The 18532-nt window shown below is 45.6% G+C and overlaps 1 protein-coding gene across 1 annotated transcript in view; it reads right to left on the reverse strand.

The window, feature by feature from the left end:
* Positions 1-18532, reverse strand: part of LOC135219757 (calcium-activated chloride channel regulator 1-like) — a 182206-nt gene that overhangs the window by 56868 nt on the left and 106806 nt on the right. The window contains exon 2 of the mRNA XM_064256803.1: positions 6674-6791. Coding sequence (XP_064112873.1) covers positions 6674-6791 — 118 coding nt within the window. The remainder of the gene's footprint in view (positions 1-6673; positions 6792-18532) is intronic.

The following is an 18532-nucleotide window of genomic DNA, read 5'->3' on the forward strand; positions in this document are numbered from 1 at the left end:
CTTCCCTCGCAACAAGCGCAGCGAAATTTTGGATGTACGTATCGGCTGCTTTCACATCTGCACTCGCAGCTTCGCCAAGCCTCACCACTGAATGGATGCCAGTTCTCTTCTTAAAATTATCAAACCAGCCATGGCTTGCCTTAAACGCTTCTTCTGATGCCTCTTTAGAAGTTGATGCTTCTTTCTTCACTAAGTCGGCATAAATACTCAGTGCCTTCTCGCATATTACCGTCTCCGTCACTGTATCTCCTGCCAACTCCTTCTCTTTCACCCACACAAGCAGAAGCTTCTCCACTTCCTTGTGGATATTTGTCCTTAATTGGGAAAGAATTGTGGTTCGTTTTGCTGGTGTAGCACTCTTGATGGCATCCTTCTGCTTCAATATCGTACAAATTGTCGATGTACTACGGTCATAGATCTTTGCGAGTTCAATCACTCGTGCACCACGCTCATGTTTTTCTATTATATCTTGCTTTAGTTCTATCGACATCAACCTCTTCTTCCTGTCACCATTGTCCTTAGCACTACTTTCTTTGGCCCCATGATAACACACAAAAAAGTTCAGTAATCACGCAAAAATCAAGCAAAAAAGAGTACAGCGCACAAGATACACTTTGATTCAAGCGGGTAACACGTGCAAGTGAGCGAGAGATGCTCTCGGATGATGCTCGACCCTGCGCGCCAACTAGCGGGACGCTCCGGAAACACGGCTCGTATCTCGGATTTGGGCTCGTATCTTGAACAAAAATATGGCCCGAGCTCCGGCTCGTATCTTAAAAAACTCGTATGTTAGGCTGCTCATATCTCGAGGTACCACTGTACGCCTGTCTGATAGCTTCACATACCAAAAAAGAGATTATCTTCTTGGAAACCTCTTTCTTGGAATGCCTGTGATAACAAAAAGCCTACGATCTCCTGGCATGAGATGTCATGTCCTCTTAAGATAGTGCAGAGTCCACTCAGGACACACCAAGAGCTCTTGAGAATCACCGCCCACAAAGTCATCTAGAGATGGAATGAAAAAGGAGGCAAACCTGCCATCCTGCACCAAAGGATTCTAGGTCTTAGCCACAAATTCCAGGACAAATTCGAAGGAAACTGACCACCAACCCCTGGTGTGCTTCACATCATAGCTCAGGCTATGAAGCTCACCCACTCTTTTCGAAGAAGCCAAGATCAAGAGGAAAACCGTTGTGAGTGTCAAGTTCCTGTCTAATGAACAACATAAAGGCTCATAAGGAGCTCTAGTGAAACTTCTCAGGACCAAGGAAACATCCCACATTGGAGGTTTAAGCTCCCTCGGAGAACATGACTGCTCAAATCCTTTAAAAAGCAGGAGAGGTCCCAGGATGAGGAGATGTCAACACCTCTAAGATGTAACACTAAACTCAGGGCCGCCCTGTAGCCTTTAATAGCGGAAACGGACAAGCCTTTCTCACCCCTGAGGAAGACTAAAAAGTCTGCTATGCGCTGAATGGAGGTTTTGAGTGGAGAAAAACCCCGTTTACGACACCAATCACAGCAGATAGCCCATTTACCTTGGTAAATAGCAGAGGTAGATTTTCTGAGATTGCTGGACATGTGTCCTGCTGTCTTCTGAAAAAAGTTTCTCGCTCAGAGGAGATACTTGATAGCCTCCAACCGTGAAGAGGCAGGGATTCTACCGACTGATGGAATCTTTCTATGTGCTGCTGACAAAGGAAGAGGTCGCCACGGGGGAATCTCCCTCGGCACCTCCAACAGGAACGACAGCAGATCCGAAAACCCTTCCGCTTGTGGCCACAGAATAGCTACTAATGTCATCATGAAATTTTGTGAGATCATCCTGTTCAGTACTTGGCGGATCATACAAAATGGAAGGGAAGGCATACACCTCCAGGTTGTCCCAGGGATGTTGGAATGCATCCTTCACTAACACCAGAGGATCTGGAACCACCTAACAGAAAACCTCTAGTTTCTTGATGAACTAGTTGCAAAGAGGTCCAGCACAGGTCTCCCCCAAACCTGGAAGCCTGTTCGCCACGACCTGATGAAGGGACCACTCTGTGCCTAGAATCTGATCCCGACGACTGAGTTTGTCGGCAACCACATTCCTTTTGCCTGGGATATGCCTAGCTGAGAACTCCACTGAATGGTTGACAACCCACTGGAGAATCTCAACTGTCAAAGCATGAAGTTGACGCGAAACCAGCCCACCCCCCTTGTTCACATAAGCGACCACCGTGGTGTTGCCCTACACGAGAACTACAGAATGTCCCTCTACCTTCTCCCGAAATTCCTTCAGACCCAGAAAGGCTGCCTTTAACTCCAACACATTGATATGTTGCTGTTTGTCCTCCAAACTCAAAAAGCCTGAAGTAATAAGGCCGCCTAAATGAGCACCCCTACCTCCAAGGGAGGCATCTGAAAACAAAAGGAAGTCCGGCAGCAGAGAAGACAGAGGAACACCTTCCAAGAGATTCTGATCGTCCAACCATCAACGAAGATCTTCTCTCACTTCTAGGGACAGAAGAACCCTTACCAGGGGTGAGTCCCCCACTGGAGACCAGAAGTTCCTTAGTCTCCATTGCAGAGACTGAAGATGAAGTCACCCATGAGGGACCAGCTTCTCCACAGAATATAAAATTCCCAGAAGAACCTGCCACTGATGAGCTGACTGATCCGGCTGCGACAGGAAGTTGCACGCCACTTCTCCAACCTCTGATCCGACAGAAAAACCCTCAACGCTGCTGTATTGATGACCATGCCTAGATAAAGAATTCTTTGACTGGGTACGAGATTCGATTTCTCTAGGTTCACCAAAATGCCGAGTTCCAGACGAAACCGAAGCAGGCGATCTCTGTCCTGCAGCAGCTTCCCTCTGAAACTCGCCAAGACCAACCAGTCGTTGAGGTACCTCAGCAGACAGATCCCTTGAGCATGAGCCCAAGTCGAGACGAGAGAGAAGACCCTTATGAACAATTGAGGGAATGTGGTCAATCCAAAGCACAGGACTTTGAACTGGAACACCTTGTCTACAAGAGAGAAGCAAAGGAACTTCCTGGATGATGGATGACAAAATGATTCAAAATGACTAGGTTGATCACAGGCCTCCAACCCTGACGCCTTCGGCACCAAGAAGATGTGAGTGTAAAACCCCGGAGACAGAAACACCTCTTCCTCCATCGCACCCTTGTCCAGCATTTTCTGCACTTCTATGGAGGAGTTATGGGAGTTCCATTTGACAACGTCCTTGAGAGAGAGAGAGAGAGAGAGAGAGAGAGAGAGAGAGAGAGAGAGAGAGAGAGAGAGAGAGAGGGGGGAGGGGCAGCATAATTGGTGGATGGATGGTTAGCAACTGAATTGGCTGTTGGTGAGCTCTGGGTTGTCTGCTGGTGCAACTAGAGTTAGTTGTTAGGATCAGAGTTTGAGTCAGTCTTAGGCATAGCCTGTGAAGATCAGTAGTGTCGGCAGAGGTCTGTGAAAAGTGTTGAAGGCATTGAAAGTCAGTTGAGTTGTGTGTTATTGATTTGTTGTTTAGTTGTTGTTAAGTTGATATTGTTTGCTTTGGAGTTGTTGTGCCTGTGCTGTTGGATTTGTTGTGCTTGAGTTCCTGTTGAGTTATATGTGAGTTGTTATGGTTGAGGGTTGTTGTTGTTGGAGGCTGTTGTGGTTTCAAGACCGACTGAACGTGCCCCGACAAAGGAAGCTGAAGAGATGATTTGGGGTCCTGAGTAACTCCCACCAAGGCCTCCAAGCAAGAAGGAGAGTAAGACGACCGAGTCTGAGTCCTACTTTCCAAATTGTTAAACCCACAAATGAGATCAACAACTTCCGAAAAGGAAGACAGAAACTCTTGCGTGTCTCCCTCCTCCTGCTCCGGCAATGGAAACCGACGACGAGAAGGATGTGTAGGTTCTTCTAAGGCACCTTCCCCACCAAAATTAACAGAAGGATTAGCAACCAAACAGCCCGAAACCCCAACTAACTTGTCTGGGCTGGGTGCATGCATTAGCTTCTGAGACGAACCCACTATAACACTAGGAACATCAATTACCTCAACAGATGACTCCACATGTCCATGAATGGTCACGGGCGTGGCGGCCGTACGTACGTGACATGGGGGGGGAAACTCGAACACTCGAGATGGAAGGAGAATCCTGTAGAGTTGAACTCTTGGAAGCACCAGTGAGAGGGGTAGGCAAACACTCCAGCTGCACAAACTCCGCGCTCACTACCTTCGACCTCTTGACAGGCGCCTCGAGATCCTTACGGCGACGAATAGGCCTTGGAGAAGAAGGAGCACTAACATCATGTGCAAGGGCAGAGGAGGTTGCAACACACTCGCAATGTGCATGGACGAGGGGGTTGGGGGGGGTAACACGCCCGAGATTCGAGGCAGAGGATGAAGTATCTCCTGCAGATTGCACACCACTAACACTGCCCGAAACAACAGCACTCTCGGGAACACGTCCACATTGTTCCTACCTCGAAGGCGAAGGAAGAGCAAAGTACTTAGCCTTCCAACGCTTGATACGTCGACGGGGCATAGAGGGGCATAGAGGGGGAAGAGGGAGAGGAAGACAGCACTAGTTTCTTATGCGCACTCTTCTCAGGAGGCGGGGGCGAAGCAACACGTTTCCTACCAGTCCTCCCAACCGATAAGGCAGCCAACTTCACATCCAATACAGAGTCCAACCTCTGAAGCACTGCTTGGCATATGACCTCAGACTGATGTGCCAGACAGGGCTCCGATGACAAGGAAGGGAGATGTAGCGAACTGGGCGGCAGTGATGACATCACGGCCGAGAAAGGCGGATCAGAGGAGACGACTGGGAGACACGTCACCGATGGGAGTGACGTCACAAGTGGCAGTGACATCATGGCTTACCCTCAGTGCAAGGGGGAATGAGACGCCACTGGCGGAGGAATACACAAAGACGGACCCCGTGACGTCATCAACGGGGCTGACGCCACAGCACCACTCCAACTTGAAGTGGCAGCAGACACTGGTGGAGCAATACAAGATGGCTGACTGCTGCTACCCACGAAGACAAGGCCAGGAGGAGAAGGGGATGGCCTGGCCAGACCGGGGAGGGGGGGTAAGCCTCCACAAAATACGCTAGAAACCCCTCCAAGGACAGGGTACCCCCTAGGCCGAGCGTCTTCCAAATCGCTGCCATTTTGGACGCCTTCGACTCTGGAAGAGAAGAGATTGACGAAAAAGCCTCACCCTTCTAGGGAACCAAATAAACTCCCAAGGAAGAAGGGGCTACATTACAAACATTAGCCTGGCGACCTCCCGATACTTCCATCAATGAATCAATGGAAGAAAAGGAAGGAGACGCAGAGACAATGCTACTCTGATGGTTGACTACTGCAAGAGACAAAACATCGGGAAGAGGCGCAAAACCTTCCCAAGTAGGAAGAGTTAAAACCCTCCGATGTTCTCTCTAGCCATAAAACGACCTCCACTGCTCCCTAGGCCATGCCCGGCATTCCGCGCAAGGATTCATAATAGTACAAAAATTAGAACGACACCTACTGCATGTGATGTGAGGGTCGGTCGCTGCCGAAGCCAAAAAACGAGGACACGGAAAACCTGGATCTCTGGGGCACATATGCTGCCGCCGAGAAGGAGCAGAAGAAGCCATAATACCAGTCAAACACACACACATACACACACACACACTAAACAGAAGTGTAATGGGCAATGAACCGGGAAAAGGCCAAGAGAGGTTAACACGACTCTCGCCCAGGCAGTCAAAAGAAAGACTGATGCGTGATCAATATCACAAGATTCCTTGCTTTCATCAGCTTTTTTTTTAACCGGATCCAGCTAGGCGCTAGATTTTATCCTATTGTTAAGACCGAAGGTTTGTTCGCGTATGAACAATATGTCTTTTTATGACGACAGATGAAAGCAAACTGGAATGTTTACGTCCGGTAGGAGAGACTATCAATGACCGGACCAGCAGTTAACTACTGAACTGCCTTATTAAAGAATTCAGGGGCAGTGTCCAGGCTACGCCTTAAGTAATTCCTATTGTAAAGGACTGATGGTTTGTATATCATGTATAAACAATTTATGGTTCTACTGATCTGTTTAGTGGTCTTTTGCTTAGCAAATTTGCATTGACTTGTTAAATGACCATGCCCTCTGCAGTTATTACATGTCTGACCTGACTGGGCACTTATCTCAATCAGTGCTATATAATCTTGCTTACCACGCCTATAGCAGGATTTCTTTTGAGGTTTTTGTGGGCCTCTGTGACTCTGATTTTTCTGCGAGTAAGTAGTAGGTTTACCCTTATTATGCTTAGATATACCAGGGCTAGGCTTGCTTGTTTGATGTGTTGCCCTTTCTTTGCATGTTGGTAACTTTTTATTTTATAGGGTACATAATTTACCTGGCTACTGCTGTCATTATGAATGTTACCTACAGTGACATCTGACTGCTAATTAACTGTTTCTAATGCTCTGGCTACTTCCAGGACTCTTTCCAAGGTTAGCCTCTTTTCTTGTAGCAATTTCTTTCTAAGCTCTTGTGAGTTACTCCTTATAACTTGCTCTATTAACCTGTCTTAAAGATCTAAAAATTCACAAGTAGTCACTAATTTTTAGAAACTAAAGCTATGTAAATACCTGGTAAGTTATTTATAGGAAACATATTAACATAACAACTAGCACTTACCTATTTTCACTGGCCCGCAAGATGTCCAATTGTTAGGGATCAGTATTGTAACTGAAGAAAAAAACAACCTCTCTTTTGTTGCTGAGTATAACACAAGTGATGCACTGTTAATCATTGCCTGTAAAAGAACCATTCTCTGTAATACCTATTCATAAACGTCTAAATGTTTCTGAAAGAATATCTATCAACTCTTCCTTATACAGTACTACCTACTATACTTTGTTGCAAAAAATAACATTTTTTATAATAAAAAGTTTTATTCATGCTTACCAAGTAATTACATTGCCTAGTTTCACTTGCTGGCAACATAAAATATCACAGTTTTTAATAGTAAATTCTGTATTTTCCAAACTATACAAACCTGAGGTCCTTTACAATATGAAGTACTTAAGGTGAAGCCTGGAAACAGCTGCTAAACTATCAAACAAGGTAGTTTGGCAGCTAACTACAGGTCAGGTAGACGGAAGGGACCAGATATAAACATTCCAATTTACTTTAGGTCCAGATATCAGATTGAAGGGTGGCATGAGGTGGGCATTAGTGTAAAAGACCTCAGGTTTGGATAGTTAGTAAAAATACAATTTACTTTTAAAAAGTGTGCTTTGTTCCTACACAATATACAAACCCTCAGTCCTTTACAATACAAATGAACTCACTTATTGGAGGGTGGAAATCTGAGTGAGTCTCTAAATACTGACTGGAATTCACCAGACTGAGATTTTTCTCCCTGGTTGAACGAGCAAGAAAGGAAAAATCACAATTTTTAAAAGTAAATTATAGTTTTCTTAACTATACAAACCTGAGGTCCATTATAATAGGAATTGCTTCCAGCAAAGCTGAAACACAGCCATTAACTCCCCGGATGTAAGCATTCCAGTTTAATTACATTCACGTCCCAGGCACTTTGCACAAGGGAAGTGAGGGTCTACCTCCACTGTGGAGCAAAAACCACCACATTTTCTCCCTCCCACTCTAGGGCATATGCACTGAGAGAATGGGGGGTTACTTAGGCTTATGTAAGTCTTGGGTTTGCATGTTGCTCAACAAAGACAAATATACAAACAGATATATAACACAATCAAACAATAAGGAGAGATCTCACTATAAAGTTGGAAAAACACTTCAACGACAGCAGGGGGCAGAGAGTGAAAGCACGTCTGTTCACCATGGTGGCCGAAAGCAAAGTGGAATGTTTATGTCCAGTCAGGTGGGACTCCTGACTACCGGACAAGCAGTTACTGCCTGACTACCTTGTTAAATCTTCAACATCCAAATTACACCCTAATGTAAAGGACCAAGAGTTTGTATAATGTGTAGGAATAAATTACCATTCCTGATTTAATGCACTGATGCATTTCATGTTCTGTTGTGAAACATGAATCTCATATTCTGAATAGGTATTGCATGTTACATATTTCCTGAAAGGAACGCTGCATTTCATGTTTGATGTATTTAGTTCACGAATTTATTCAATATTGTGTCCTGTATCTTTTGAAGCAACCTTGAATATTTGATATTCTTGATGTAACATTGTGAGTTTTTGCTCTTTGAGTAACTGAGGGTATTTCTTTCATTATGTATAAAATTTTTTTTGAGTGATCACTCTGATAGGTGTCATTTTCTCTGTCGTGATCTAGGCTCAGGTCGTAGTCCTGTAAGCCTAGGCTGCTGCCATAAGGATCCTGCTTCTCTACCTCACCTGTCTAGACCTTCCTTTCTTCTTTCAGCTCCCCCCAACCTCCAAGGGGGTAGGGGATGTCGCTAAAAATGTGAGCTCCTTTTTTTCTACTTAATCTCCGTCCACGGTCTCGAATGGATCAGGCAGTGAGAAAGTCAGTTCTTTTGTATATATGAATTCATTGTACAATGATTGTAAACCAAATCTATTGAGTCATGGGAACTAATTGAGCATTTAATCTTATTCAATAATTCATACTGTAATCAACATGCAAGTGAAAGAGTATCCAATCTCTAGATTACAAAAAGGAGTGACTAAAAGTGAGGCCTACCCTGGGAGGGGAATGGGTGACTCGTTCTTCACTCCAGAAACACCATTGAGGCAGGACATAAATTTTGGTACCTCTTGTTATGGAGGAGTTATGGAGTTCCATTTGACAATGCTGAGAGAGAGAGAGAGAGAGAGAGAGAGAGAGAGAGAGAGAGAGAGAGAGAGAGAGAGAGAAAGTAATTGGTGGTTGGATGGTTAACGACTGAATTGGCTGTTGGTGAGTTCTGGGTTGTCTGCTGGTGCTGTTGGAGTTCTGTGTTTTTCAGTCTTGGGTTAGAGCCTGTGACCGCCAGTAGTGTTAGCAGCAGTCTGTTGAAGGCATTTTAGTCAGATAGTTTTAGCAGCAGTCTGTTGAAGGCATTTTAGTCAGATAAGTTGTGTTGTAATTTTTGTGTTGTTGTGATTCCTTGGTGTTGTTAATGGGTGTGTGTTGTTTTTTTGTGTTAAGTGATTGTTTGTGCAGTGTTCTTTTGTTGTGGTTGTGTTCCTTGTTTGTGTTGTGGTTGAGTTACTTGTTGTTTGCTGGGTTGTTGGGTTGTGGTTGTTTCTTGGTTGTCTGTTGTGTTGTTGAGTTGGGGTTGTGTTCCTTGGTGGTTGTTGTGGTTCTTGGGTGTTGTGTTGTTGGGTTGTGGTCCTTGGTTGTTGTGTTGTTGTTATAGTTGTGGGGTTGTGGTTCTTGGTTTTTGTCGTGTAGTTGGTGGTGTCTCAGTGACCTTGACCAGCGGACAGCACAGCATAGCCCGGAGTATCTGAAGTGGTTGGTAAGTACATGTGTTTGTTTTTTTTTTTCTGTGTTTAGGTTTAGGTCAATTGTCCTGCTTGTATTCTGTAGTGTGAAGAGGAAAGTGTGACTGAGGGTGGGTTTGGCAGCTGGAGTGATTAGGTTTATGTGGGGGGATTTGCCCAGCAGTTTTAAGCTTGTGATCCTGCCACATCATTCACGGCCAGGTCTCACTGCAAGACAGCACTGTTGTGTTAGAATTAGTTAATATTTCATTGTATTGTTCTAGTTGGAGGTGTTGCATCAGTCAGATATCATTGTTCTATGACTCATGTTGATTATTTCTTGAATACAGTGCCTGGTTATCAGATGAGTCGGTTAATGGCGATCCGGTTTTATGGCGCTTGGAGATTTATGGTGCCATAACGGGCCAAGTTTCAGTTATCGGTGCCAAAGGTGCCAATAATAGTTATGATGCCATAAATCACCAAGTTTTGTTTAAATGGCGGTTTTCGCTTATCAGCACCCCGCCAAAAACAGAACCCCCACCTATAACCAGGGACTGCCTATTGTACATATTTCGATTTTTGTGTCTTTTGCATTGTTCTCAAACCACGTTTCCCTTAAGGACCATGTGGTCACTAGTTAAGTGGTATTAACCCTGAAATGACGAGCCGGTATTTCCGAAAGTGTCTCCCGTATGCCGACAGGGTTCGGGAGTGACCGCCAAAGCGGAAAAAAAGTTTTTTTAAAAAAAACACAACATGCTTAGTTTTCAAGATTGAGAGTTCATTTTTGGCTCCTTTTTTGTCATTGCCTGAAGTTTAGTATGCAACCATCAGAAATTTAAAAAAATATCATTATCATATATAAATATTGGAATATATGACAGCACAAAAAAAATGTCATATATAATTGTACACAAATCGCGCTGTGAGCAAAACGGTTAAAGCTAATGAGTTAATTGTTTTCATTGTATTGTACACTAAATTACAATGATTTTGGTATATAACAAATTGTAAAACGATCAAAGCAACACAGATAAAATATTATCACAATTGATGCATGAATTCGTAACACGCGGACGTAAAAAAAGTAGTTTTCAAAAATTCACCATAAATCGAAATATTGTGCTAGAGACTTCCTGTTTGTTGCAAAATGGAGGTAATTGATTTAATATTACTAGACTGTAAGTGCTGTAGCTTACAATTGCAGTTTTCTACCATCTTGGTTGAGTTAAAGTTGACCGAAGGTCAAATTTTTTCTATTTATCGTTATTTATATGAAAATATTTCAAACTGATAAAAGCTACAACCATGAGTTATTTTTGTTGTTGTATTCTACATTAAATAGCCCACATTTTCATGTATAAAACTTTATGTAACAGCTAATATAAAATGGTGCAAACATTACGACAAACTGACAAAAGAATTTGATTTTTTCGGCAGTTACCGCGCGGACGTAAGGAAAAAAGGATTTTGACGTAGGAAAAATCTATTTCTGGGCGATGGGTTCATGTCGCCCAGTGAAATAGTCTTTTAGTTCATTATTTCTAAGGTAAATGAGCTAACAAATACCAGAGAAAAAATTCAAAAAGATGTCAGTATAACTGACTCGCTCACCCGAATAAAAGAAGGGTGTCGGTATGGTAACTGGGGCGAGTGAGACCACTACCACGAACTTCTTGCCATTTAGAATTCTCCCACACCAAAATCCCCAACTGAGAGAGCCGACCCACAGGTCGAGGCGGCAACTACTACCACTACACCCCACGCCACGCCGACTGCCGTGCCTCTGGTGGCCATCCTGAAGTTAGCAGGCAATCTTGGGCTACAGGGCAAGGGCAGGGTGGGATTTCACTGGGCGACACGAACCCATCGCCCAGAAATAGATTTTTCCTATGTCAAAATCCTTTTTCTGGGCTCAGTTTGTGTCGCTGCGTGAAATAGTACCAGAGAAATAGCACAAGATTGAAAGAAATAAAAGGGTCTCAATAAAACTAAAAGTAACCTACAATAATATAATTAGAGAATAAGGTATACACATAGAATAACAAAATCAAAGAGGGCTTACTAGAAATATGTACAAAAAACTTAAATCTAAACATATTTCAACTTATTCTCTGAGTATGGGTTATGAAATTACACAAGTAATTATTCACTTATTATCTAAGAATCAGTAATTCATAACAATACAAATCTTTAAAGAATATATACAAGGTAGGAGTGTGGAACCCTAGCATTAAAATAAGGGAACCACACTCAAGAAGTTTCATAAGATACAAATTATTGATTGTGGGTGTCCCTAGCAAAAAAAATAAGGGACACGCCACTAAGCCATAATTATAAGCAGCTAAGGCTAAAAGGCGAAGTGTAGAGCATAACGGTAGGTTAGATGAAATGTTAATTGAGGCAGGTAGAAAGGAGATCTGGATCTTCAACTACAACTACTGAGCAATGTCAGGGGAAACTATGTTCCCGCTGCCACTGCTGGAAATTTTAAGGATTCCAAGGACTTTAAATAGTGACGCTTAAAAACTGTCTGTGATTTCCATCCAGTATACTTTTTCAAGTCATCAAAGTTCATGTGTTGGAAATAGTTAATGGAGGTGGCTACTGCCCTGACATCGTGGGCTTTAGGGAATGATTCAGGGTTTGCTTGTTTAATAAAATAGAGGATCTGTTGTCTTATACCTTTAATCGATAAAGTGCCACCTTTTTCTTTCATAAAGAGGGGACCCGAAGAAGAAGAGGATGTCCTAGACAGAAAGGCTCGTAAGGTCATCGCTGGACAAAGAGAAGGGTCTTGTGGGAGAGGGATGACTTTCCAAGGTTCCCATCTTAATAGAGGATCCTCATTTTTAGCTAAAAAGCTGCGATCCGGGGAGAGTAGAACTTCTCCTGAGGGGAGGAATTCTATATGCCCCGCATCTCTGGATAGAGCCGACAGTTCTGAAACCCTAGCTCCTGAAGCCAGACTTAGCAAGAAATAGCGTCTTTCTTAAAAGCATTATGAAAGTGCATGTAGAGTTGTCAGTGTCTGAAGCCAGTTTGAGGACGTCATTAGAAACCTGACACTGAAGCAGGCCTTACGGAAGGTCTAAGTCTAGCACAAGCCTTGGGAATAATGTAAAGAAGAATCTGTTAAGTCTATATTAAAACCCAGCTGGAAGATCTTCTTCAAGGCTGACTTGTTAGTAGTAATAGTGCTAGCTGCCCCTAAAACCCTTTTTTCAAACAAAGACCTAAAAAAGGATATAGCTGAATTAATAGTCATGGTTTTGATGTTTGATTCCTTCAGGAAAGATGCCAACTTCTAGACTGCAGCGTCATACTGTCTCAGAGTTGAATCCCTTTTATCTGATTCCAGGAAAAGGATATTCTGGGGATCTATACCTGCATCTTTTTTAGCCGCAAACTTCATGAAGTCCATAAAGTTAGGGTTTTGAGAAGTCCTGAGGAAGCGAACACAGTCCTCATTTGTACTGACTGAGAGAGTCTGGGATTGGGAATCCGTTGAGGGCGAAGACCCAATTCCAGAAGCAGAGGGTACCAGTTGCTCTTCGGCCAGTCCGGGGCTACTAGGGCCACTTGTCCCTTGAAAGTCCTGAGTTTGTTCAGAACTTTCAGAAGAAGATTCACTGGAGGAAAGATGTAAATCTTCTTCCATCGGTTTCCAGCTATGGACAGAGCGTCTGTGGCATATGCCAGAGGGTCCAGGTTGGGAGCCACATAGCATGGAAGCTTGTGGTTCGCTTGAGAGGCGAAAAGATCTACTTGGAGACCTGGAACACTCCGGCATATCCACTGGAACGAACTGTTGTCTAGGGACCATTCTGACTCCAAGGGAACTGACCGGGATAGAGCGTCTGCTATCACATTCCTTACTCCCGCTAGGTGGATGGAGGAAAGATGCCATTTGTACTTGTCAGCTAGGGAAAAGATGGCCATCATGACATGGTTCAGATGCCTTGATTTGGATCCTCCCCTGTTGATGCAGTGAACTACTACTGCGCTGTCCAGAACCAATTTTACGTGAGAGTTCTTTGGTGGAAGGAGCCTCTTCAGGGTAAGAAATACTGCCATGGCTTCCAATACATTTATGTGAAGCTGGCGGAACTGCGGTGACCAAGTTCCCTGAACTTTTCTGAACTGAGAGTACCCTCCCCAGCCGCTTAGTGAAGTGTCTGTGTGGATAGTTAACACCGGAGGAGGGTATTGAAGAGGCACCGACATGGACAGATTCTTCGACTGTGTCCATGGACGCAGACGGTTGCGAAGAATTTGCGGGATTGCTGACAACTTGTCCCGGGATTTGAGATTTGCCCTTGAGCGCCAAATCCGGTTTATGTCTTTCAGTTTTGCTTTCATCAAGACGTTTGTCACTGAAGCAAACTGGAGAGAACCTAGGATCCTTTCCTGGTTTCTCCTTGAAGCATATTTGTACTTTAGAAATTGCTTTACTGACTTCGTTATTTCCTTCCTCTTGGCTACCGGAATTGACAGATTGTGAGAGGCTAAGTCCCATTGAATGCCGAGCCATTGAAATAGAGACTCCGGAGTGAGTCTTGACTTTTCCCTGTTTATCTGGAACCCCAGGTATTCCAGGAATTGAATCACTTTCTTTGTGGCTTTGCAGCATTCCTCGACGGTTGACGCCCAGATCAGCCAATCGTCGAGGTACGCTACTACCATTATCCCTTGCGACCTTAGTTGTTGAACAACTACTTCCGCTATTTTCGTGAATACCCTGGGAGCTATGTTCAGTCCGAAGGGCATCACCTTGAACGAGAATGCCTGGTCTCCTAGTTTGAAGCCTAGGTAAGGGCGAAAGTGTCTCGCAATTGGGATATGATAGTATGCGTCTGTAAGATCGATAGAGGTGGCGACGGCCCCACGGGGAAGTAAGGTCCGTACCTGCGAGATGGTCAGCATTTTGAACTTGTCGCAGCGAATGGATAAGTTTAACTGGGACAAGTCTAAGATTACTCTTCTTTTTAATGAGCCTTTCTTTGGCACGCTGAACAAGCGACCTTGAAACTTTAAATGCTTGACTCTCGATATTGCTCCTTTCTGAAGGAGTTCCTCTGCATAATCTGTCAATTCCTTCGATGGAAGTTGAAGGAATGGTCTGGGTGGAGGGGGGCCTTCGATCCAGCTCCAACCCAGACCCTTGACACAATACTTTTGTGCCCATTTGCTGAACCCCCACCGGTGCCAGGAAGAGGAACAGCCTCCCTCCTACCTTGGAGATCTCACTGTTGCTGTGCGGGGTGAGCTCCACGTCCGCCACGGAAGTGCTTGCCCCTATTAATGACTCTGCCTGCTCCTCTTTGGCGAAAAGCACCTCTGGCCCTGCTTCCCCTGGCAAACCGGTTAAAGTGTTGAAAGGCCTGGCCTTCATACACCGAGTTGAACGCCGGGGAAACAGCGTAAGAGGTGGAAGGTTGTGCCTGAGGTGAGATCAAGAGGATGGGCTGAGTCTGGCCTTTCGTTGCAGTGGGTTGTCCTGGTTGGGTGACCGGGACTGCCGAGACTGTCTGGACAAAGTGCTGTGGTTTCTTTTGGTATGGTTGAAACCTCTTCGTCTTCTTCAGTTTCTTCCCTGAAGAAGAACTGTCCTGCTTCCTTTTCGCAGAGAGGCCCCAACGATCTCTGAGACTCTGGTTGAGTCTCGTCGCTTCGTTCTGGACCTCTTTAACTGCCGACTCCGGGAAGAGGTCCGCCCCCCAAATGTTGGAGGAAAGCAACTTATTTGGCTCGTGCCTAATAGTTGCTTCCTGGAGGACATGTTTCCGGCAGTTGACTCTTGCCACCACAAACTCATACAAGTCCGATTGGACTGTATGAGCCTGCGACTTTGCCAACAGCTTGAAGAGCGGCTCGGACGCATAGGAGAGGGCCGCTACTTCCGTCATGACCATTGTGTTCGATGTCCTTGCCAACCTGGGCCTTGCCTCGAACTCCGCTTGGATGAGGTTGTCCGGAAGCCTGGGAAGTTTCTCGCTGAACTGGTCCATGACACAGTCCGGTTTAAACTTACCCACCGTAAAGGTGGCCGGCAAGTCCTCCCACATATCGCCAAACGAAGGGAGAAGAGATGTGGGGTCTGCTTCTCTTAACTGAGGCAATGGTTCACCTTTCAAGCCTGCCTGGATGGTGACATCGGCTATCTTCGTCAGGAAGGGAAGTGGCGTTTCCTCTTCCGTCGTGAAGATCGTGAAAGGGCTCTTAAAAGCTTGAAGCCTGGTGTTAATGCAATCCCAGTCTTCTAAGCAGTGAAGCCATTCCCTCTGAGCGTGATCCCTGCTATATAGGACTGTTTCCCTCGGGATCTTGTCCTCCCTATTCAGCGCTGCCTCCGTCAGCCTGGCATACCCCATGAAAGGAGGCTGTAAATTTGCGGGGTGGAACTCGAAGTCCTCAATCCTTCGAGTTCCGCACTCCGGGATGGAGATAAGGCCATCCTTGAAAGGGGCGAAAGCCGCTACTCTCCAAGGGTTATTCATGGAGAATGCAGGGAGAGTGTCATATGCCGGGAGTTGAACATGACCGGCACCAACTGTCAGAGAAGTAGTCTGAGGAGCTTGGTTAAAGCCAGAAAGGAGGTTCTCTTGGGTGGACATTCTGTCCGAAAGCTGGGTAAACATTTGTTCCATGCTTGATCTCAAGGAACCTACCAAGTCTCCCACCTGCTGCATCATTCCGGCGGAAAAAGCTGCAGGATCAAAACCACTCGGAGGCACAGAGCCTGACGAGATCGCCGGGAGGGCTCCGGCAGTAGAAGGGGAAATCACTGACTCCGCAGGAGTGCGGGACCTCTCCCTGGAGGACTTGCTCCTCGACCCTTTAGGAAGTGAAGCTGACGAAGAGGAGGCTTTCACTTTCTCTGCTCCGGAGTAAGAAGCTGGAGACTTACGAGCCGAAGAAGACGAAGAAGTCTTTTTAGACGACGTCTTCTTAAGTGTCTTTTGCTCCCTGTGACCCTTCACCTTGGGGACCACAGAAGCAGTGTGGGCTTATCGGGAGGTTCGGGGAGCTCAGCGCCCGTAAAGCCTGAAAGGAAGAAGAAGAAGGGACAGGAGATAAAGATCCAGATGCACTCAAGGGAAGCCCTTGAGTGTCCAACGTACCTACCTCAACCAACAAATCATCTACTCCTACCGTCATAGGCTCTACGTTGATGTCAAGAGTGGCAACCTCCGCCATGATGTCCTGGCCTGGTCCTTCCTTAAGAGCTTGCTCCACCTGCTCCTGGATCGCGGCGATCGTCGGAGCCACCGCAGCAGGGTCGACGTACCCCGTAGACTTTCCTCCGGGGAACAACAGGACAGCCATCTTCTTCTCCAGGATGTAGGGCTGTCCTTTGGCGGCGTTCTTACCAAATCCGCCGACCCAGGCTTTCAGGGTCGCCAAAGCCACGTCCTTGACTGCGGCAGCCTGAAAGAGAGGGTCATTATTAACACTTAAGTCTAAAGGTGATCCTTAACCACTAGACTAAGATGAGCTTAAGCTTAATTATATATCAGAACTCATATTGCATAAACGTGCTGATGACCAGAAGTACTTACTCCCTCCAAAAACTAGTTTACAAGCTCATAACAGATAGAGCAAGCTTCGTGAAACCAGACCTGAAGATTCCCGTGACTGGTAGAACAGGGAGCATGGGTCCTGCAGACCTCATGCCCGCAGGGGTCTTGTAGCACGGCGTTACAGCCGGGATGCTGGCAGTTGGTAGCCTGTAAGTGGAAAGATACATGAGTATCAGGTTTAGCACTCACACGGCTACTCTAGTACTCAGCTGCATGCCGGAGTTAGATGAAAAAACGGGCATAATCCCTCCCCTGAAATCCTTTGGGTTAAACAGGTGAGACACAATTACTCCGGTGTACACCAAAGAAGGAAATTCCATAAACCAGAGGTAAACATATATAGATATATAATAAAATATAACTATAAAGGAAATTTCCAACGGAGGACAGGGGAGGGAACCCAAGCTTAAGCTAAATCACTTAAATTAAACTTAAGCATAGCGAGAATGATACACCGGAGATCGACTCCGAAGCGCGAAACTGTCCTACGCTACCGGAAGAATGCCCCTAGGGGTAAACGCCGGAGACGAGGGAACAAAGGATAGCTAAAGGACCTACTGAAATCATATCCACTCTGGTGGTTGGCAGAGCCTACCACCCTCCCCACTAACCGATGGGACACCGGGGTAGAAGAGCCAGAGATCCGTCTGTCATGGGGAGGTAAAACGAGGAGGGAAGAAATCAGATCCCGTGTACTCCGGGGAGCGCCGGCGCAACCGGAGAGGGGGGAGGCCAAACCCCCAAACCCCAACCACACCGGAGCACCCCCGAGCGCAAGGGAGAACGAGGTCCCCCCCCAGTCTAATGGCCTGTCCAGGCTCCCCTACTCCCTCCGCGTGGGGAGAGAGGGAGCCGTGCCCGGGTGGAGCTAAAGGCAGGGAGCGAGCAAGGACAGATCCCCCCTCCCTTCTACTCTATGGCGAGAGAAGAAGGGGGGGGGAAAGGCGACTGGGGACGGGCGTCCAGCGGTACCGCGATCGAGAGTGGACCAAGGTACGATAACACAACACAACCAACCTAGTCGGTATAAAACGCAAGGGTCTCATGCAACCAAACTGACCAGAATGGTGCAACAAAACTGAATAAGGATGCAACAAAACTGTATAAGAGATGATGCAACAAAACTGCGAAGAACAGAGTCTTCGGTGGACCAAGAAAACAGGACCACTAGAGACCCAGGCTATAATAATGCTGGACGCCCAAAGCTAACCATAAACAAGCAAAAACTATTACATCGATAAAATAATAATAATAACGATAATAATAATGAAAATAGGGGAAAAAATAATGAGTGAAAGAGAAAAGGAAGTCCAGGAGTGAACGACTGAATCCGGAGAAAAAGTCTACCACTCAGAGCTAGCCTAAGCCGATAAGGAGAGCAATGGCCAGGGTCTGGACAAAGGAAAACACTTAGATGCCTACACTTAGGTAGAGAGACATGCATGCATGAACTAACACCAGGGGTAGGCTAAATCCCCTAAACGATGTAAATAGTAAAATCAACAATGTGTGTAAATAAAAAGGACTAGAGTAACACGT

The sequence above is a fragment of the Macrobrachium nipponense genome, chromosome 1, assembly GCF_015104395.2.
Source record: "Macrobrachium nipponense isolate FS-2020 chromosome 1, ASM1510439v2, whole genome shotgun sequence".
In the NCBI taxonomy this organism is placed as follows: Eukaryota; Metazoa; Arthropoda; class Malacostraca; order Decapoda; family Palaemonidae; genus Macrobrachium; species Macrobrachium nipponense.